This window comes from Polypterus senegalus, chromosome 9, assembly GCF_016835505.1.
Source record: "Polypterus senegalus isolate Bchr_013 chromosome 9, ASM1683550v1, whole genome shotgun sequence".
NCBI classification, from domain to species: Eukaryota; Metazoa; Chordata; class Cladistia; order Polypteriformes; family Polypteridae; genus Polypterus; species Polypterus senegalus.
The window spans coordinates 183,134,111-183,157,455 of NC_053162.1; the positions used below are offsets into that span (position 1 = coordinate 183,134,111).

Sequence of the window (23,345 nt, forward strand, 5' to 3'; positions counted from 1 at the left end):
GAGAATCTCAGAAAGAGCTTGAATTTCAGCTTCACCACTATAAACTCCAGATGCTGCCATGTATTGATAGTACTCATGACTTGTTGTGATAACTCGACTTGCGTTGGAAAGAACGTCTCCAAATCTGTCCCAATGTGATGCAACAAAATCTACTGCCCTATGTCGTAGTGAGAATGCATTGCCTTCGTCAACCGTTTGGGTCAAGAAATAACTCACTGATAGGAACAGGCAGTTGCCGGATCCCGGAATAGAGATGACGTTGTACAAAAACCTGTCGACAGAGAAGATACTGTCGTTCATTTTGTAACCAAGGCAAAAGCGGCGTGGTGATGTATGGGATGCCGCAAGCAGCTTGGGGAAGGGTTTGGAAGAGGATGAATAGGAATCGAGAAATGCCATGTGGACTGCGTATGGGCGGGACCGCAACCACAAGATAAATATATACAAGAGATGTACCGAAAAATGTCATTTTTAACACATTACGGTGCCAACAGTTTAGTACTTTCAGTACCAGAAGTAAACGACAGGTTTAAAAGACCTGATGTTCGGCACTTTGTTCTTCTGCTCTTTGACACAATGGAGAAAGGAAAGGGGAACCTTGGAGTGTGTCAAGGCAGTGAGGCACACGTTTTTGTGTCATAGCAGTGAAGTTTGTGATTGTGGGGTACATCCAGGAGGCTGGAGTGGGACACCCAGGGTTAACCATTATTTTCTTTGATACGATTTTCTTACTGAGAATGAGGTCCAAAATAGCTGCTCTCGATGCTGAAGTCAAAATTTTAGCATCTGTACAACACTAGTGGAATCACAGTCAACTTCTTGTGTTAATAGCTCAGCATACTAGTTTAAAATAAATAAATGATTGCAAGTGGATGAGCAGTCCCAAAACAAAAGCTCCAATTCTACGTTGATGAAGGGGTCCCATAAAAGGAAGGTAAGACAAACCAGTGTCAGAGAGAGAGAGAGAGAAAGACCGAGACAGACCAGATGAGAGATGGCAAACAGTGTGATGGATGCTAGAGAGGTCCTACTGCCCACCGGCATGGTCAATAACTGGACAGCACCAAGCTTTCAGTGAAAACTGAGAGGAGCAACCAGATGTCACAATGCTACTCTGTAATCCAATACACCCACTTTGAGAATCTTCAAGCTGGCACATTTAAATTAAAACAAAAAACACAATTATATTCAAACAAATAATAAAAAAGTGGCATTGTAGTGATGCCCGTCCATGAGAGGGCTGGTACAATGGCACAAGTGCTAGCTCTCATAACCTCGGGGACCCTGAGTGCGTACCTCTCGATGTGGATATTATCTCACCATACTGTGATCCGCTTCAGGAGCTCTACTACTGGGAAGTGTGATTGGGAGCAAAGCCGCTAATCACTATGCCCAGTGTATGGACTAAGGACGGATGGGCCATTGTGACCCACACTGGGCCTCCACAACAGGCACATCGGCTGATAAGATGCAACATCCTAGTGTGCCTTCATTTTTCTTTTCGATTTGATGGGGTGGCACAACAGCACTAATGAGTGATCCTGCATTAATCGTCACCCCATGTTCTTGTAGCCACACAATATGTTGGTACATTGTAGTTACCAGTTAACACAAATCCTCAATTAGGAGTTTTAATGAGGAATCAGGTTAGGAGAACTTGAATATCGTTTCTCCATCTTTCATGATAGTTTCAGCTCATGTGCATAATGACGTCTCCAGTGGACTCCGTGAGATTGAATGTGAGCATAAAATGTAACATTTTCATATTAACCTGTCTATAAAAATTACAAATTGAAAATGAATGAGTGGTGAAGCTTCTGGAGATGCTTCCCCAAATGGAAACTAAAAGCAAAGTCTAATCATTCTGGGAAAAAAATGAATTTCAAGAATCAATTTAAAACTCAAACCCTGGCATGAGAAGTGCATTCCTTGGTGAACTGTTATGGTTTAGATAATATTCTTCAGTTTCTGCATTCATAAAAATAGAACAATAAGGCATAAATATAGGAATTAACTCCTGCAATTCCAGATCATCGACCTTTCTGAGTAAAACCCTGGAATTGAAATAAAAACCCGTATTATCAGAGGTAGAATCACAGCTGACTCTTTGTGTCCTTTGTCCTTCGTATCAGTTCTCCCGCACTTGCCCGTAATCTTTTGGTACCCAACGGAGTTTTGCATTTTCATTTCCATGAATATGAAAATCCCAGAGGTAGTCTGGACTCAAGACCTTGGTGGGCTTATTGAGCAGAAAGTACTTGTTGAGATGGCTCTCATCATGCCAGATGGCCTCAATGTTTTTTTCCTTGTCAGCAATGATGCCATTGTAGCAGTGGTCCACCAGTTTCAGCACCTCACTGGGAGTACCCCCGAAGGAAGCCGCGTGGTAGTAATAATCGCCCTCTCCCATCGGAATGTAAGCTGCCGACTCCGGTCGCCTCTCATAGGTAAAATATTCATTGGTGGTCTCGAAAAACCAAGCTTGAGTCTGTGCCACCCGTTCTCCTAAGGTCTCCACACCGTAGGGGGCGATGAAGTTTACATCGACATCCATACAGAAGAGGTAGTCCACCTCATATTGAATGTACTTACTCAACAGATCCGAGAGCGTCTTCATGCGCATCATGCTGATGTCCTGCCACCGGCTTTCCTTCTTGATGCGAAATACTTTGTAGGAGTGTTTAGCTCCAAACTCCACGTGGGCGATTTTGGAAGGCTCATCCACCATCACGTAAATGATCACTCGGTGGTCTGTCATGAAGTACTTATCGGCGCTGACAAGAAACTGCTCCAGGAAGTAATCCAGATACCTGGGAACAAACAAGAAAACAAAAAAAAAAACAAATTGTGAATCACTACAACTTGGCCTGAGTCGCGCCATCACTTCATTCAGCAGTTCCCAGGACTTCCATTCTTGAAGCATTAATGAGAGGTACTGAAGAGCAAAACAGGCCCATTTTAATCCACACAAACTTTTCTGGATATTTCTCAATTGAGAAACACAAAACTCACTAAAATGAGTTTTTGTTTTTAGAGATTTCAAACCTTTCTGTGGTGGATTAGTGTTTCCTAAAACAATGTTCATACTTCTGTGTTTACCTTTATTTTCATTTTTTGCAGCTGCAGTAATGCACGTAATGTGTCACATGCCGGTAAAGTTAATTTGATTCTGCTGGTGACCATCAGAAAGCCTTAGGTTTACTCGCAGAGACAATGGTAGGAAAAGAAATTAGCAAAGCAGGGTGTTGCGGGAACGTCCCTCAGGGAAAAGCTTTTGTTTCTGCTCGGCTAATTTGTGTTTACTGCCCGACTCGCGGGTAAGACTCAACAATCTTTCTATGCATTGATGTGCCATTGTGGACATTACTGTGTTTACATCAGAGAAAAAAAAAATAATAATAATAATAATTATAATAGTAATTTTATTTATATACCGCCTTTCTCACACTCAAGGCGCTTCACAGAGTCTTAGAAATAAACAGCAGGGTACAGTATATGTAACATTGGATAGTTAGTGGGCGGACAGGCACATAGTGATGGAGAAGGTCACTGATGTAGTCCGGTGTGAGGCCATTTAAAGCTTTGTAGGGTATTAATAGAATTTTATATTCAATCCTGTAAGACACAGGGAGCTGGTGAAGGCGAAGCAGGATGGCAGTGATGTGCTCGCTATTGCTGGTTCGAGTAAGGACTCTTGCAGCAGAGTTTTGAATCAACTGGAGCTGTGATAGAAGATTAGAAGGGGCACCTGCCAGCAGCAAGTTACAGTTTAACATCTGTGGCAGAGCGACGGGCGCTGAGTAGACTCCTGTCAATCATGGAGAATCCACTGCATCCACTGAACAGGATCATCTCCAGACAGAGGAGCAGCTTCAGCGACAGACTGCTGTCACTGTCCTGCTCCACTGACAGACTGAGGAGACCCCACACTATGCGACTAACATTATGCAAAGTTATTGTCTGTTATACCTGCATTGTTTTCACTCTTTCATTTAATATTGTGTTTTATCAGTGTGCTGCTGCTGGAGTGTGTGAATTTCCCCTTGGGATTAATAAAATATCTATCTTATATAGTGCCTTTCACATCTATCTATCTATCTATCTATCTATCTATCGTCACACACGTGCTCATGGGAGGCAGCTAAAGGGCTTGCGTGAAGGCAGTTCTGAGGCATGCCAGGATGTGGCAGAGTGCACTGACTCTTTTTTTCCCTTTTCTGTAGACCATTCCCGGAAGATTCCACCTGGCTCTCTTGACGTCACTTCCGGGACCGAGCCAATGGAAGTAGACCTTACCGGCTCCGGCCCCTGTGATGTCACGTCCGGGCTCGATCCAATGAATGAAGAACGTGGGCCCGATCCTTATGACCTCACTTCCTGTTTTCCCCTTTAAAAGCTTGCCCTTTTTTCCTTTTCCCTCAGTCTTGTTCCGGACTCAGTTGTATGCACTTCAGTGCGGATTATTTGATAAAAACGACTTTTGCAGCCGGGATACCATATTATACGGGTGGCTGCCCCAAACGTTTATCTGTTTATGTCTCGTTATTGTGACACTATCTATCTATTCCAGTTTCCTTAAGCACACACACACTGCATGTGTTTCATTATCATTTATAACAAAAAAAATAAATATCACCCCAGCAATGTTTACTGATGTGGCAAGTCTGCCACCAATGGGCTTTGTAAGAGTAAATTCTACAGTTATTGACCTTTTGTGGGTTTTTGGAAACTTTTCCTGTCATCTTGGTCTGCAGAAACACGCTACAAGTCCTCTTTGCCAAGTACTAAGCGTCCATTCATATATACAGTGGGATGCAAAAGTTTGGGCAACCTTGTTAATAGTCATTAATTTCCTGTATAAATCATTGGTTGTTACGATAAAAAATATCAGTTAAATATATCATATAGGAGACACACACAGTGATATCTGAGAAGTGAAATGAAGTTTATTGGATTTACAGAAAGTGTGTAATAATTGTTCAAACAAAATCAGGCAGGTGCATAAATTTGGGCACCACAAAAAAGAAATGAAATCAATATTTAGTAGATCTGCCTTCTGCAGACATTACAGCCTCTAAATGCTTCCTGTAGGTTCCAATGAGAGTCTGGATTGTGGTTGAAGGTATTTTGGACCATTCCTCTTTACAAAACATCTCGAGTTCATTCAGGTTTGATGGCTTCCAAGCATGGACAGCTCTCTTTAACTCACACCACAGATTTTCAATTCTATTCAGGTCTGGGGACTGAGATGGCCATTCCAGAACGTTGGACTTGTTCCTCTGCATGAATGCCTTAGTGGATTTTGAGCAGCGTTTCGGGTCGTTGTCTTGTTGAAAGATCCAGCTCAGGCGCAGCTTCAGCTTTGTCACTGATTCCTGGACATTGGTCTCCAGAATATGCTGATACTGAGTGGAATCCATGCGTCCCTCAACTTTGACAAGATTCCCAGTCCCTGCACTGGCCACACAGCCCACAGCATGATGGAACCACCACCATATTTGACTGGAGGTAGCAGGTGTTTCTCTTGGAATGCTGTGTTCTTTTTCCTCCATGCAGAACGCCCCTTGTTATGCCCAAATAACTCCATTTTAGTTTCATCAGTCCACAGCACCTTATTCCAAAATGAAGCTGGCTTGTCCAAATGTACTTGAGCAGACCTCAAGCGGCTCTGTTGGTGCTTCCTCTTCATCACTCTCGCATACAGCATCTTCTTGTGTAAAGTGCGCCCAATGGTTGAACGATGCCCAGTGACTCCATCTGCTGCAAGATGATGTTGGAGGTCTTTGGTGCTGGTCTGTGGGTTGACTCTGACTGTTCTCACCATTCGTCGCTTCTGTCTATCCGAAATCTTTCTTGGTCTGCCACTTCGAGCCTTAACTTGAACTGAGCCTGTGGTCTTCCATTTCCTCAATATGTTCCTAACTGTGGAAACAGACAGCTTCAATCTCTGGGACAGCTTTCTGTATCCTTCCCCTAAACCATGATGGTGAACAATCTTTGTCTTCAGGTCATTTGAGAGTTGTTTTGTGACCCCCATGTTGCTACTCTTCAGAGAAAATTAAAGAAGGAGGGAAACTTACAATGGACCCCCTTAAATACTCGGATTCACCTGTGTATGGAGGTCAGGGGTCACTGAGCTTACCAAGCCAATTGGAGTTCCAATAATTAGTTCTAAAAGTTTGGGAATCTCTGGAGAGATCTTCAAATGGCTGTGCACCGACGCTTCTCATCCAACCTGATGGAGCTTGAGAGGTGCTGCAAAGAGGAATGGGCGAGACTGGCCAAGGATAGGTGTGCCAAACTTGTGGCATCATATTTAAAAAGACTTGAGGCTGGAATTGCTGCCAAAGGTGCATCGACAAAATATTGAGCACAGGCTGTGAATATTGATGTACATGGGATTTGTCAGTTTTTTTATTTTTAATAAGTTTGCAAAAATCTCAAGTAGACTTTTTTCACGTTGTCTTTATGGGGTTTTGTGTGTAGAATTCTGAGGAAAAAAATGAACTTAATCCATTTTGGAATAAGGCTGTAACATAACAAGATGTGGAAAAAGTGATGCTCTGTGAATACTTTCCGGATGCACTGTATATCAACATGCTATCTGAAGAATGAACTCTGTCCCACCAAAATTGTTTTGATGTGTTTATTCTGAAAACAAACCAGAAGATGACACCAGAGACACATTAAAGCAGATTTATGTCAATTCACCTCAATATAAAAGTGAGGTCAGCCTGTCCATAAATGTTGGAGGTGCTTGCTTTTGCTCTTGTACTGCACATCCATCTCTCTTTGCCATAACCAACAGCAGTCTCCCATCATGCTCGGAGTGAATTTTCCCCCGATGTCAGTTTTCCATCACCTTTATATCTTGATAAAATCTTTCCCTATACTCATTGCTGACATTGCCTGGATTTGGTCGAATAATGGACTGCCAGGAAGCAGCTGGAGCCCATCCGGATTGCTATATAAGAGGCCGCCTCCCTGCATTCGAGAGGGAGAGTCGGGTGGAAGAGGACGGAAATGAGTGTGTTGGGTGCAAAACCATTGTCCGCCTGTCTGTGTCCGGGTCACGTTCTACACAGTAATAAACGTGTTTTGATAAAGAGCTGCTGTTTGCCTGATGGTGTTTAGACCTGACCTCTACATACTGCAGCGTCATGTCTGAGTTGTGTCATTATGCTTCAGAGTCATATAAGACCTGGTAATCAGTAACAGACATTTTTTCTGCTAATTAAAAATGAATCATTTTTAAATAAATTTATAAATGACAAGGTAAACAACTCACAGCTGTTAGTAATGTGTGGAGAAATCATTTATCTCAATGGCATCCCTAGTGGAATTACTGGTATTTATCAAAATGGTTATCCACCTTTACTGTCCAGTCATCCTAGCTGTGCAACATCATAACTAAAAAACGAGACGTGCTGCTGGACAAAAACAGTGTTCAGATTTGGAGTCAGCAAGTGAAACCTGTTAAAGTAAAGGTGAAAGACTCCCAGTAGCAAAATACTTGTTGATCAGTGTTATCATGACAGTCCTAAAGTGGCATTGGAGACTGAAGCTCTATAATGTGTGGAGAGTGCGTATCCTTCACCTCTCTTTTGTTCCCCCTTTTTCAACTAAAGATCCTAATTTACATCAGAAATAACAGGCAGGCATTTGCAGAATGAAAGCATTTAAACGCTTCCAGACAGAACTAAACTCCTTTCTTCTAGTGACAATGGCGCAAATTTCACCGATTTGTTTATTTTTTCGCGAAACACAATGCTGAGTTTTGCTGCAAATTCAGTATCACCTGAATCATTTCACTCATCATTAGCGAGACCTTCATTAGTCACTTACAGCCCTTCTGCTAACATACAGTCACATCTCGCTCAATGAATTCTCTCGCTATGAATTATTGATAAACTCGCGTGGTGTCGTTCAGGTGACACACAACATTGCAGCGTACCGCAGACATACAGTAACACCCGTTTTGTGCAAATAACTGCGTCCTGCGTGTTGACATATTTAATGTTTATCATCCATCCATCCATTTTCTAACCCGCTGAATCCGAATAGGGTCACGGGAGTCTGCCGGAGCCAAACCCAGCCAACACAGGGCACAAGGCAGGAACCAATCCTGGGCAGGGTGCCAACCCACAGCAGGACACGCCCACACACCAATCACACACTAGGACCAATTTAGAATCGCCAATCCACCTAACCTGCATGTCTTTGGATTGTGGGAGGAAACCGGAGAGCCCGGAGGAAACCCACGCAGACACGGGAGAACATGCAAACTCCACGCAGGGAGGACCCGGGAAGCGAACCCGGGTCCCCTAACTGCGAGGCAGCAGCGCTACCACTGCGCCACCGTGCCGCCCTAATGTTTATCATTTTCGGCAATATTTTGCAGAGTATAGAATAGATGATAAGATGAGTTTCAACGTTTTTTTAAATAATAATTATTAATTTGTACAAAATGGCTAAAAAGTCACTGCGTCAAAATTAACTTGCACACTCGGAACCGTTAAAGATAAAAAAAAAGAAGAACATACTAAATATTTGGACGGATGATATGCCATAGTGACATACGCCTCTGTCTCAGCCGATAATTCAACAAAAAAGCAAAAAAGTCTGTTTAATCCGTATAGAAATAAATATCCGAAAAAATCAACACTAGATATATTTTTCAAAAATGAACGTTGTCAGCTTCATTCAGAATAAATGTTTAGTTTGGGTTCATGCCTGCATTATTTTCATAGAGTAAGAATGCTTCCGGGCGGCATGGTGGCGCAGTGGTAGTGCTGCTGCCTCGCAGTTAGAAGACCCTTAAGGGTTCACTTCCCGGGTCCTCCCTGTGTGGAGTCTGCATGTTCTCCCCGTGTCTGCGTGGGTTTCCTCCCACAGTCCAAAGACATGCAAGTCAGGTGGATTGGCGATTCTAAATTGGGCTGGGTGTGTTTGTGTGTGTCCTGCCCGGGATTAGTTCCTGCCCTGTGTTGGTTGGGTTTGGCTCCAGCAGACCCCCATGACCCTGTGTTTGGATTCAGCGGGTTGGAAAATGGATGGATGGAAGAATGCTTCCCTATTATGTCCATTTTAAATTTTACCTCTGAAATCTAAATAATCAACGTAGACCTCCAGCTGCAGTGCATTTGTCATTCCAACAGATGGGCAATAGCAAACAATTGTAGTAATGACATACATTGCACATTTTTAACGTTAACAAATGGCGCATCACAAACATTTCTAATAATAAAATGCATTGAATTTGTCATTCCAGCAGATGGCACATCACAAACACTAGCCCTGCTTTTATGAATCCCATACCCAATAGCGTATAACAGAGACATAGCCACACAGATACATTGCAGTTATAAATTGAACCACATCTGTCACTCCAACCAATAGCGATTCACAAACGTTTGCAGTAATGAAATGCACCAACTTTGCCACTTCAACAGATGGCAAACCACAAACATTTGCAATAATATAAAAAAAACACTGCGTTTGTCATTCCAACATATGACACATCACAAACAATTGTAATAATTGTCATTCGAACCGATGAGGCATCACACATATTTGTAGTACTAAAATGCATTGATTTTATCATTCCAACAGATGACACATCTCCAATAATTGCAGTAATACAGTAAAATACATTACATTTGTCATTCCAACAAATGGAACATTACAGACATTTATAGTAAGAAAAAAACATTGCATTTGTCATTCCAACAGTGGGTACGTCACAAAAAAGGAAAAACTGAGACTAAAGGGAAGATAGTTTTCTATTGTGAAAGAGATACAAAACACACACACACACACACACAAGAGGCTTTAGACTTGGAAACAAAAGATGAGTACATGGGAAATGTTTTCCAGGAATGGGAGAAGAGCTAGGGCACGCAGGATATATACTCAAGGAGTGTATTTTGAAGGAGATTAAAAGAGAATTGTTGCAAATTTTGTAATAAAGGTTGTTTTTTTAACAATTTTGTGATTGTCTGGATCACCCTTTGTATTTTAAAACAGATTCAAAAATGTAAATGTCACGTGTCGCTCACCACCATCTTAAAAAGCGGAACGATTGTGGCATTACAGGTCAGATACTGGGTTGATGCTAGCTTTAGCACTTATTAGGGGCTTAGCACCCCACCCATCCGCCCCCAGTAATGCTGTTAGACCAGTATATACTGTAAGGTAGACGGAAAACCTGGGGAATGTGTCCTCCATTGAGCTTTAGCACAGTCAAAGAGCAGCGTGCACGTTTTCACAGTGTCGTCCACGCATGTCACAAAGCAGATTAGGACAAAGCGGGGCCGGGTTCTCACAGATCAGTGGCTGGCTTCCAGTGTTGTGCATTGAACAAACTCATTTTTCTGAGAACGGTGACCTTATTATTTGCAAGTGAAGAACTTGAACGTGAGCTAGTTCAGTTTTATGTGACATTATTGTGGATCTGGTTTAGGTCCGGACTAAACGGTTTGCCTTACCCTGTAATGTAGGGGTGGAGCCAAATCCAAATATGGTATTTGGATAAGCATAAATAGTGAATTTTTACGAACATTTATTTTGCACGAATTTTTTGTCATTTATTTGTATTCGGAAAAAATAACATCAAATCAAATCGGTGCTGTCGGTGTCTGCCTGCTTGTGCTTAAGCTGCACCCCCGCTGACACGAGCACGCGGTGAAGCTCCGCTTTCGCTTTTAGGAAAACGTTGGACTTCGCGAGGTCACTTCATGTTTTTCCCTGTTTGACATGCAATATGTGACACAAATTTTGATCGGCAGCGTAACAGGTTAGTTCACCGTACACGCTGGTTCAGCAGTCACCACTTGTGTCACACGGTTGGAAATAGTTCGGTCATTTATATGTATACTTGAATCTATTCAATTTCCTTTTTGACCGGAAGGATATTAGGATATATGGTTATATGTGTTTGTTGCGGGGTATAACTCAATAAAATGTATTTAAATAAAAACGTCTACATAATGATTGTATTTTATTCAAGAAACTGTATAAGTGCCGAACATAAAGGCATGCAGAATTGAAAAAAGTAAACTCATGGGTCATTTATTCTCACGCCTTAAAAAATACGAAATGAACATGAACTAGTTTAAAACTAAAATGGTGAACCATGAATGTGAATGTATTCATTTTAAACTGTGTGAACTGAACTTTGAGCTAGCTCTTGTGAGGTGTGAACTTGCACAACACTGCTGGGTACCTGGGATCAAGAGCTTCAGCCCTGGAGACAAAATGACGCCACTGCTCACCACCTCTGTGACTCGCAACATCTATAAGCAAAATAGTGCTGACTGCTTATGGGCTACAAAACGGAGGGAGATTTGAAACAGAATTTACAAATAAAACACCAATCAGGTAGTGTGAGATAAATGATGACAAACATCAACGCTGTGAACAGCAAAAGAAAACCCAGAAAAAATAAAACCGTAAAAAGAACGACAGGCTTATGGAATAAGTGAGGGCACACCGCTAGGTTTAAGAACAGCAGATTTTTTCTTTGAAAAGAAACAGAATTACATACTTGCCCAGTGCAAAGACGGTCAGGCCAATGGTGAGCCTTTTACTCTTGTAGTGCCGATTCAGGGCCTCCCGATTAAAGGTGTTTTCACTCACAACTGGAACGTGCCAGTGTGTCCTGCAAAGAAGCACATCACCTCTTATTATCATGAAGCTTGGGAATCACTTTAGAATCATTCAAACAATTCACTTCTACTCTATTGTACACTTTCACAGATGAAGTAAGGCCCCGTCCACACTAGTATGTTTTCATTTAAAAAGGCAGAAAAAGGACTTTGTTTTCACTTTTCGTCCACAGTACCCAAGCGTTTTTAATCCGTGAAAACAGTGACTTTTGCAAATGTTCTCCAGAGGTGGAGACCTTAAAAAATGCTGTTGCGGCATTTTTGTGTGAATAGGCGAAAATGAAGATTTCTGAAAATGCCAACTCGGTCGCTCTCTGCTTGGCTCGTGCTTATTACGTGGCTCTTCCCTGATAAGATCTTATCGATTGCGATGTCTCATTCCCTGTTTGATCACCCTTAGTGGAAGAAAATCAAGGACAGAAGAGTTGCTTCCCATTGCGCAAACTGTGTTGCCTACCTGTAGAGAAGGGTCTGGCTGCAGCCACATGCACGCTCAACGACATGCACGCTCAGCCACATGCACGCTCAGCGACATGCACGCTCAGCCACATGCACGCTCAACGACATGCACGCTCAGCCACATACACGCTCAGCCACATGCACGCTCAGCCACAACAGGAAGTGCAACCGGGGAGTCGTTTCCCGATTGCTAAGTTGGTACGTTTGCTAGTTATAGTCTTACCATTTATGAACAATATGAAATATTCTTAATATACAGGCTGGCCTGTGTTGGTTTATTAACATGTTTACCATTTTAAGAGATCAAGTTAGCCAAGGTAAATGCTTGCCTGTTATTGTAATTACTAGCATCATGGCCGTGGTAGCGTAGCGAGAGCGCTGATGTTTACAGCGTGCTAGTTTAGTGTCCCCGCTGTTATCCCAAGGAAAAAAACAATTATGCAACCATCGTAACTTGCTAACATTATTTAAATTTAATGTATACAGTATTTACGTGTGGATAAAGAGTAAAATGAAAATAAAACGAATGGAACAATTATGTGTCGTTAAGAATCTTATATATCAGAACTGTAATACGTACTATACTTTACATGTCATGAGGTACCAAACTGTGATTAATAAATGGTAGAGGGAAAAGGACATTGGACACATCATGGAGCCAGAACATCATGGGGGTATTTTTCGTACGTGGATTACTCGTTTAACCGGGTGTAATTGTTGACGATTTGGCCTGATCCTGGATCTGTCGGTTTTTTTCGAAACTCTTGCTGGATGTGTTGTCATAGCAGCAGATCCAAATCCTCAGACCTGCTTGGAGCAGGTTTGATTTATGTACTGTATATAACGATTAGCCTACACACTTCATCAGTTTCAATGCATGGAATGCATTCAGTCGTGGCTTTGCCGTTCATGAAAGAGCTACTAATTGATATCGGTGCGCAAAATTATAAGAAGAGAATTTCATATAGAGAGGGTTTTGCGCGATCGGCAAGATCCTTTATTGCTCCTGGAGGAACTTCTTTTCGAAAGATACAGATACCGCTTTAGAGGGTGAATATTGTAACTCAAAGATTTATTAGAACCTTAGTTTCGAAGTCAAACTAGGCGAAGTCGGGCTCTCACAACCACACAGACAGTATGCATTGCTTTGAGTTTTTTTGTAAGTGGCCCTTTTTTTATATACAGTAGGCAATGCGGAAAATCTATCTAAAAGTGCAGTTTACCAGGCAATTCGTAAAGTCTGTTTGGCGCTGAAATATTTCTTTCGGGGTTTCTTAGTGTTTCCTGGACACCTGCGTGTGCAGACAATAAAAGAGGCGTTTCATGCCATTGCAGGTAGGTAATACACAGGCAAAAAACACCCACAGCTCCATAAAGAAACTCACAATCAGCCTAACATGCTCATTACCCAGGATTTCCAAATGTAATTGGGGCACATGGGACTGATCAGAGTGGAGTTTGATCAAACATTATTTCGAAAATGTACCTCTCCTCCTGATAAATAATCAGACACAGTGTCTTCATCAAATATTTGACCTTCGTCAATATCTCGTTGGTCAGACACGGGTTCTAGGGATATGACATTCCCTGCAACTGACCCAACAAAAAAAATCCCTCAAAAACAGGGTGATGGGTATTTTGCTGGAGAGCCAACTCTTCTGCAGGGGTTAGGTCTGGACCGCGTGGACCTCCATCTGTTTTTTGCTTGTCTGCCTTCTTATTAGCTTTAAAATTAATGTTTCTTATATATGATTCTTTATGTCAACAATTCTTTAAATAGTTATATACCAATATTTGCCAGTTTGAACTATATTCTTGTTCTTCACTTTAACCTGTTCCCATGTTCTCCTTGTTGCTCACGTCTGATCTGGAATTACGGCATATTAAATAATAATTAATCTGACACATAGGAAATGAAACGCTGCATTCAGTAAGTACAATGCACACTACTTAGCGTTTAATTTGTCAGCCACTTTTTGACAGCTGTCTTCTGGTTTGGGCTGCTTTTGCAGTGTTACCCTTTGTGCATATTAAATCTTGAAATTCTTCATATCCTTCGAATAAAAGGCCCTGCTCTGCTTGCGTAAAAAAAAAAAATTACCCGTTCTTTCGTCATTTTGTTGCAGCCTATCAAAGACTTGCTGATCATGTTTTCTAGACTCCATATACTGTATTTGGGCTTTTCAAACAGCGCGGGCGCGCGCATTCATCTCGGGGATGATTAGATTCAGCTCGACTAATCTACTACACGGCTACGTTTGAAAAACCGGCTTATCCCGGATGAGTTTCACCGGCATTAACTCATCCAAGATGAGGCATCTGATCTCGGATGATTTAAGCGACGTACGGAAAATACCCCCATTAACTAGTGAATCTTCCTTTGCATTCATTGCGTCGTACTCCTGCAGAGCCTTCCCAGCATCTTCCTCTTTCATAGTCAGTATCTGTGGCAACTGGACCAGACCAATGAATTGGTGTTGGCTGTCACTGCACCACTGACTGGCTGTTTTGCGTGTGCAAGGACAGATACCTTAGACAGGAATAAAAATTTGGTGTATTTATGTAAATGTGTTTTATGCAATTATTATTGATATATAAAAAAATGTACTTGTACTTCTGGCGGTATTGACGCATCCTCACAGTATAGTACGTATTACAGTTCTGATATATAAGATTATTAACGACACAGAATTGTTCCATTTGTTTTAATTTCATTTTACACTTTATTCACACGTAAATACTGTATACATTAAATTTAAATAATGTTAGCAAGTTATGATGGTTGCATAATTGTTTTTTCCTTGGGGTAACAGCGGGAACACTAAACTAGCACGCTGTAATAATCAGCGCTCTCGCTACGCTACCACGGCTATGATGCTAGTAATTACAGGCAAGCATTTACCGTGGCTAACTTGATCTGTTAAAATGGTAAACATGTTAATAAACTAACACAGGCCAGCCTGTATATTAAGAATATTTCATATTGTTCATAAATGGTAAGACTATAACTAGCAAACGTACCAACTTAGCAATCGGGAAACGACTCCCCGGTTGCACTTCCTGTTGTGGCTGAGGGTGCATCTGACGTCAGTGGCTGAGCGTGCATGTGGCTGAGAGTGCACGGTCTGCAGCCAGACCCTTTTGGACCTGTATGCATCTAAAATGAGTTTGTAAGATTATTAGAAACCAGTAACGGCGCACTGCACGATAATGTACAATGTACATAGACGTGCGGTCAGGGGAGGACTCAGCTATCGTCATGAAAAGTAAAAAAACCAATAATGATAACATAAAATAAATGTGCCCACTGGTCTGTGCTATAAATTTGTTTTCTGTACGATTCCAATAGTTTTGATCATTTTTAATAGTCAAAATTTGCTGAATTGGCACATTTGCTTTTCAAATACACAGGAGAAACGCGAGGTGCCGCAGCGACGAGCCTCACACCTCGGACTGCGCCATCGCTCACACACAGAAGGGGTTGATGCGTGCGATTGGCGCGTGCCTGTCACTGTCTCTCTGTATGTCACCAATACAGGGTGGTCCAGATCTAATTATGCAGATCCAGATCATTTGGATGACTTTGATTTATGCAGGATTCGTCAGTTTGCACACTTCTCGATGGTCAGGGATTTTTTGGGTAATTTTAATAAACTTAATAAGTTATAGCATAATGAAAATTGCATAATTAGATCTGGACCACCCTATATAAGGTTTGCAGACACATTTAATATACTCTCTGACTTTCCACAATCTGGCTAATATCTTTAATGAATGTGTGTGACATATTTAGTCTTGCTGATCAGACATAAACCCGCAGTGAAAAGGCACAACAAGGTGAGGCAGACAGTACCCTGCCGTCCTGAAAAGGGCAGATGTGAGCCACCCCTGCCTGTTGCTGCTGTTCTTTAAAAGGTTAAAATTGAAATCCGTTTTGTTTTGTTGTACACCACTCTATACTTTCATTTGTATTCAAGGAGTGTGAATTGTGGAATTGCAATGGCAAATTAGAACACGTGGAGGGTGAGGAGCAAATGCACTCTCTCCGCTCTCTCTCACGCTAGAAATGTAATGTTCATTCTTAGCCAGATATGCACCTTAATTATATGTGTGTAAAGAATGCTGATGAGATATGAAACAATACCAGTAGTCAATGTGAATGCTGGCTGCCAATTGCATGGTGAATAAGCTACACTTTGAAGTTCATATATTTGTAAATCTGACTCTGAAGGAGTGAGTCAGTGCCTCACCAGCCATGAACCTCACAGTACGTCACTGGCAATGAATACACTTGACTTGAGCATTCCTAGTGTTCATCCTCTTTCTCTGTACGTTTATCATTTGTTTGCTCAGAGGTTGATGCGCTTCCTGATCGGCTCTTCTTTTCTCCACCGTAGCGGCCCGCTAGTTCTCTTCTTTTGTCGGCATCTTTTTACATTAAAACTGATTAAGTCAGTGTTTGTGTCACAATTACTTAGTATGTTTTCCTTCATTTTTCACCTAAGATGGCACATAAGTCTTCAATCTACCTTGAGAATGATTTAAGATATGAAAAGGTAGAGAAAATGATGGCGAACGTGGTAGGAAATGAGAATGGTGCACAGGCGCACTGCTGGCTGCTGCCCAGAGTTGATTCCACAATAAGATAAAATAAAAAGAGGAATAACCTTGGAGGTCAATCATCACCCCAAAAGCGGCGAGTAGACGTCACGTAGTATATGTGTACCAAATTTCAGGTCAATCGGTCAAATGGTTTCAGAGCTACAGGTGACTTAAAGTCCTGGACAGACAAGCGGACAGCCACGGTAGCGTATTATATAAGAAGATACTGATGCCAGTCACAAGCACCTTTGGTCCAATTAATATGATAGAAATTCTTCTGATTGTGCGACAAAAGGCAATCGGGCATCATAAACACTTTTAATTGACTTGAAACGACAGGCAAAGAAGCTGAAATTTGGGCCAACTCAGAAAGTTGGTTGTTGCAGTGTAGGAATTCGCCAGGCTAATACGATGGAGTACTTTAAAAAAAAAACTGCTAAAAACTCATTATTTTAACATGGCTTTCTCATAGCTTCATTATAGTTTAATCCTGATACTCTGTTAGTAAGGAGACATGGATTCGCTTCCCAGGCCCTCCCTGCGTGGAGTTTGCATTTTCTCCCCGTGTCTGCGTGGGTTTCCTCCCAAAGTCCAAAGACATGCAGGTTAGGTGGATTGGCGACCCTAAATTGTCTGTAGAGTGTCTTTGGTGTGTGTGTGTGTGCCCTGCAGTGGACTGGCACCCCGCCCAGGGTTTGTTTCCTGCCTTGCACCCTGTGTTGGCTGGGATTGGCTCCAGGAGACCCCCATGACCCTGTGTTAGGTTATAGCAGGTTGGATGATGACTGACTGACTGACTGATCCTCTGTATATGCATTTAATTATCAATATCATTCCTGTGACTCTGTAATCTGTACTCACCTCTACTCTCTCTTCTGTTCTTTTTCTGGTTTTCTGTGGTGGCGACCTGCATCACCACCATGTGATCAAAGCACCGTACATTTATGGATTAAAGGCCAGAAGTCCACATGACCGTCATCATCAAGTTCTTCCATGAGAACCCTGAATACCATAAGGACTGGTTGAGGTCACTGATGTCAGGTAGAATGCCTAGAGGGGGCTGGGCGGTCTTGTGGCCTCGGTACCCCTGCAGATTTTATTTTGTTTTCTTCAGCCATCTGGAGTTTTTTTTTTTTGTTTTTTCTGTCCTTCCTGGCCATCTGACCTTACTTTTATTCTATGTTAATTAATGTTCCCAAATTCTTATTTATTTTGCCTTTTTTCTCTTTCTTCATTATATAAAGCACTTTGAGCTCCATCATTTGTATGAAAATGTGCTATACAAATAAATGTCGTTGTTGTTGTTGCAGTGTTACTTAAATGGCCTAGAACTCCCAGCAGTCCCGGTAATATTACACCTTTGGACAGCACCTTCAAAGTGGCGTGGGGTTGCTGGGCAGATGGATAATATAGGAGCTTTCTTTAAAAAGGAGCCGTGAAAGACACCGGGGGTAAGACTGAGATCATCCATGTTTATTCTTTACTACGCTTCTCACTCTACCACTAGAATACAACCACCATTCATTCTGGATTTATGTGCTTGTCCTGGTCCTGCTTGTTCATGCGATTTGGTCTGGGTTGGCAAACGTCTTTGTCCGGGGAGTGTGCCCAGCTTCCACAGATCTGCACGTAACAACTAAAAAAAAAAAATTCACTCAGGAAACTGTTCACTTGGCATCTCCGTTCATTCTCACCATCATCTGCACCGGCTGTACTGGACTGGTGAGTGCTTATCGTCTGGTGCCTTGTGTTTTGTTTGGTTTCATTTGTGCAGTGTTTCTACATTTTTATTACCGTCGGAGAAACGGGAAGGAGTTTTGCATACACTTTGATTATTATAATATATATTTTTTGCTTTCTTTATTTGTTTAAATATTGCAATTGTATAATTGTATAATAATATTGTAATTTGTTTAAATATTGTAATCTTTTTAGTTAGCCAATAAAAGGTGTCATTTTGCTTGACTTTTCTCTTTATTTGTTTAATATATCCTTTCATCAAATCATTTGTGCCTTTATATGTGTCTCTGTGGGCCAGGGTGTGAGGCAGGGATGTGCTCCTGGATTCCCAAAAATAAAATAATAACAATAATACATTTTATCTATATAGCGCCTTTCTCATGCTCAAGGCACTTACAAAATATAAGAAAGAACGGCAGGGTATACAGAAAGAAGATTAAGACAGTAAATTCAGAGAAAAGCCTAACAGACAACATAACTGATGGTCTCGCACACACATACAGGCTACATGAACATCTTGACATGGACGTAAACTGAGAGAAGGGTAGTAAAGTCAAGCTGAGCTAAAAGCCTTCCTGAACAGATGAGTTTTGAGTTGTTTTTTAAAAGAATTAATGGAGTCAGCTGATCTGATTAATTTCAGGATGTCATTCCAGAGTCAGGGCACTCACTATACAGCTGAAGGTCCTGCTGTCACCCATGGAGTGTAGATTAGTGTGGGGCACAACAAGATTACCAGAATCAGAGGACCTTAGTGGACGGACAGGCACATTGTGATGGAGAAGGTCACTGATGTAGTTTGGTGTGAGGTTATTTAAGGCTTTGTAGGTTATTAGTAGGATTTTATATTCGATTCTGTAAGACACAGGGAGCCAGTGAAGATGGAGCAGGATGGGTGTGATGTGCTCGCTGCTGCTGGTTCGAGTAAGGACTCTTGCAGCTGAGTTTTGAATAAGCTGGAGCTGTGATATAAGATTAGAAGGGGCACCTGCCAGCAGCGAGTTACAATAATCGATGCGGGATGTGATAAAAGCAGGGACGAGTTTCTCAGCATTAGAAAAGGAGAGGAAGGAAAGAACACGGGATACGTTACAGAGGTGAAAGTAAGAAAGTTTCTCAATGTGATTGATGTGGGCAGAATAAGAGAGAGGAATCAAAAATGACACCAAGATTCTTTGCAGTAGAGGCAGGTCTGATGAGATCACCTCCAAGATGGACTGGGAAGGAGCTCATTTTATTAAGTTGCATTTTAGTCCCAATTTGCAGGAGTTCAGTTTTGTTGCAATTTAATTTTAAAGAGTTCTGCTCCATCCAGGTTTTAATTTCACTAAGGCAGGTTGTGAGCTGAGAAAGCTCTGATGAAGTTCCACTTTTAACATTAAAGTAGAGTTGAGTATCATCTGCATAAAATGATAACCCAGTCCATAGCTACGAATAATATGGCCAAGGGGAAGCACATAAATACAGAAGAGAAGAGGGCCGAGGACAGAGCCCTGAGGCGCTCCTTGTGTGACTGGCGCCGAGCTGGATCTGCTGATGCCAAGACTAACAAACTCTTGCCTATCAGTCAGATAGGACTTGAACCACTGGAGGGCAGTGCCAGAGATACCCAGCATGTTCTCCATTCTGGACAGTAGAATGTCATGTCTGAGGTCTAACAGAATTAATATGCTGGTTTGTCCAGAGTCTGCTGCCATAAGCAGATCGTTGGTTACCCGTAGCAGAGCACTTTCACAGCTGTGCTGCACCCTGAAACCAGACTGAAAGGGTTCCATCAAAATTATTAGAGGTTAAGTTATTGGTGATCCGGGAAGCTACAACACACTCAAGAGCTTTTGACAGGAAAGGTAAGTGGGAAATAGGCCGGAAATTGTTAAGATTGTCAGCATCAAGACCAGACTTTTTTAACATTGGGGTTACAGAAGTGATTTTAAAAGTGAGCGGCACAGAGCCAGTGTCAAGGGATGAGTTTATTATTGTTGTAGCAGTCGGGATTATGGCATGAAGGCAGGATTTAAGTAGTGTGCTGGGGATGGGGTCCAGTACACAAGTAGTCAGCCTCATCTTACAAAGCAGGTTATTGGTGAGAACTTAGAGAAGGAGCTGGATGGATGGGGAAAACAGGGAGAGATATAAACAGATGATGTATTTATGTTAGTTGAATTATTTAGATCTTTTAACAAATCACCATTCAAAAAGGGTGGCATGGTGGTGCAGTGGGTACAAGGAGGACAGCGAGATTGCAGGGGCTGGCAGGACAAGGAGCGGAGACGTTGCCCTGACGCCGCCACTAGGCACCTCTCTGCCTCGAACAGAGGCAACGCTCCCCCTCTGACCGGCACCCCGGTACCTGTGCCCTCGGCCTCCCCTCTGAGACCTCCATGCCCCCCGTGCTGGGACATCGGACGGGACTGCACATGCCCCCGTCGCCTCAACCGGCTGTGGGGTTTCCCTCTGCGTCCACAGAGGGTGGCCTTTCGCCGGACGTGCGCACCCAGCAGCACTCCCCTTCCTATCAGAGGAACCGGCATTCACCCCTCGATTCCTCCTTTTCCTTTTGGACGATCTGGGTCTGAGTATGATGAACGCTCAAATCCAATCCCGTCTGCGTCCCTGCAGAGCGACGGGAGACTGCCGTGGGCTCACAGTAAGGAGACTCTTAAGGGTTCGCTTCCCTGGTTCTCCCCGTGTCTGTGTGGGTTTCCTCCCACAATCCAAAGACATGCAGGTTAGGTGCATTGGCGATCCTAAATTTTCCTAGTGTGTGCTTGGTGTGTGTGTGTGCCCTGTGGTGGGCTGGTGCCTGCCAGGGATTCGTTCCTGCCTTGTGCCCTGTGCTGGCTGGGATTGGCTCCAGCAGACCCCTGTGTTAGGATATAGCGGGTTAGAAAATGACTGACTGACTGACCATTCAAAAAGATGGAGAACCTGAGTGTCATCGTGACCGCTACACACTCCACAACTGCAGGCCTAAAATGGTGGTGAAGTAACTAAGTGTGTTCCCTGTTTAAGAGGTCTATGCTGCAAGCTTGCCCAGTGTGGCTGGATGATTACATCACATGCGTTTTCGGTTGTTTTAGTCTGGAGGAAAAAAAATTTGAAAATGATGTGAAAATGTTAGTGTGAATGGAGATCGTTTTATATCATCATGAAAATTAAAACACAGCTGTGTAGACGTAGGCCTATAGTCACGTGCATGCATATCAGATATACCGAGACATTTGACAGTTCTGAATACTGTAAATGTGGAATTCTCCTTCAGCGTGTGATGGAATGCTTAACTAGCCCTGATGACAGGTTTTTCAGAGTGCTGCTTGCTCATGTGGTCTCAATCTTCAACGTGGCTTCAAACAGTCAAATTACTTTCACCAGGAAGCCACAATCTCTACCAGATTTAGAGGTACTGAGATGTTACATTTCCAAAGGCTTGACTGTGCTGACACTTGGTGGCCAACCCAACACTACACACTCTAATCTTTTAATCCTTCTGAGGGTGAGACATCAGGGACCTCAAATTCATCCATCCATTATCCAACCTGTTATATCCTAACTACAGGGTCACGGGGGTCTGCTGGAGCCAATCCCAGCCAACACAGGGTGCAAGGCAGGAAATAAACCCCGGGCAGGGCGCCAGCCCACCGCAGGGCGCACACACCACCCACACACTAGGGACAATTTAGAATCGCCCACCTAATCTGCATGTCTTTGTACTGTGGGAGGAAACCAGAGCACCAGGAGGAAACCCACGCAGACACAGGGAGAACATGCAAACTTCACGCTGGGAGGACCTGGGAAGTGAACCCGGGTCAACCTCAAATTCACCACATCTCTAAATCCTACCTAACTTGGAAGAAAAAGACAGAGCGGCTCCAGTAATAAAACAGTAGCTGTGGAAATGTTGGCATAGATCTGCCCAAGGGAAGAAAGGTCTTCTCTGATTTGATGTTCACAGGAGAATCCACTCTAGGGTGCCATTATGAAACAACCCCATGAAGTGACATGCTGTTTAAGGCCTGAGGTGTGCACTTTGGTTTGCATTTACATCTATTTACTTAGCAAATGTTTTATCCAAAGCAAGTCACAAATGAGGTCAACATAATCGAGTAAACATCAGTGCGGGGACTTCTTAGGGACAAGAGTGACAGGGCAAGGTTACAGAATTCGTTATCACAAGTGAAGAACCTAGGTATGGTAAGTACCCATCAAAGACATTGTCAGTTAGACAGACACAGAACAAGAGGGTCTTCAAACACATCTAAAACACATTGAGGGAGTCAGCAGATCAGATGGAGATGAGTAAGTTGTTCCACGAGTAAAGAGCTGCACAATAAAAAGGTCTGAATTGAAATTTGATGCTACATAGTGGAGGCATTGCCTGGTACCTTTCATTAAAAGACCTGAGTGGGCGAGGAAGCATCACAGAACATCATGAGTGTCTCCATATACACTGGTTCTGGCCCAACGACTACTCTTTGGGTGAATATTAAGGACATGAACTTAATTTGTCCTGCTACAGGGAGCCAGTGTAGGAATCTGAAACGAGGAGGGACACGAGCCCATCTCAGCTCATTGAATAAAGGATGTGATGCTGCATGTTGAATCATCTAAAGTGGTGTGGTAGAACATGCAGGAGTTCCTGCCAGCAGAAAGTGACAATAGTCCAGATGCGACAAGACCAAAGCCTGGGCCAGTAGTTGTGTTGCATTCTTCATCAGACTTGGTCTGATCTTGTGGTTAATAAACACAGTGAATCTGCATGAAGGAAAGTGAACTGAGGGACAGCAGGTCATTGATTCTCACCCCAAGGTTGTGTCTTGACTTGTCTGGTGTTATGGGTCATGAACTGATGGGTGCTGAATAGACGAACGAGTGGGGATA

General features: G+C 42.6%; 1 protein-coding gene across 1 annotated transcript in view; it reads right to left on the reverse strand.

The window, feature by feature from the left end:
* Nucleotides 1-227: 227 nt before the first annotated feature.
* LOC120536102 overlaps nucleotides 228-23,345 on the reverse strand; it is an 80,622-nt gene continuing 57,504 nt past the window's right edge. The window contains exons 5-6 of the mRNA XM_039764480.1: nucleotides 11,546-11,659; nucleotides 228-2,810 (exon numbers count right to left, since the gene is read on the reverse strand). Coding sequence (XP_039620414.1) covers nucleotides 2,129-2,810; nucleotides 11,546-11,659 — 796 coding nt within the window. The 3' untranslated portion in view covers nucleotides 228-2,128. The remainder of the gene's footprint in view (nucleotides 2,811-11,545; nucleotides 11,660-23,345) is intronic.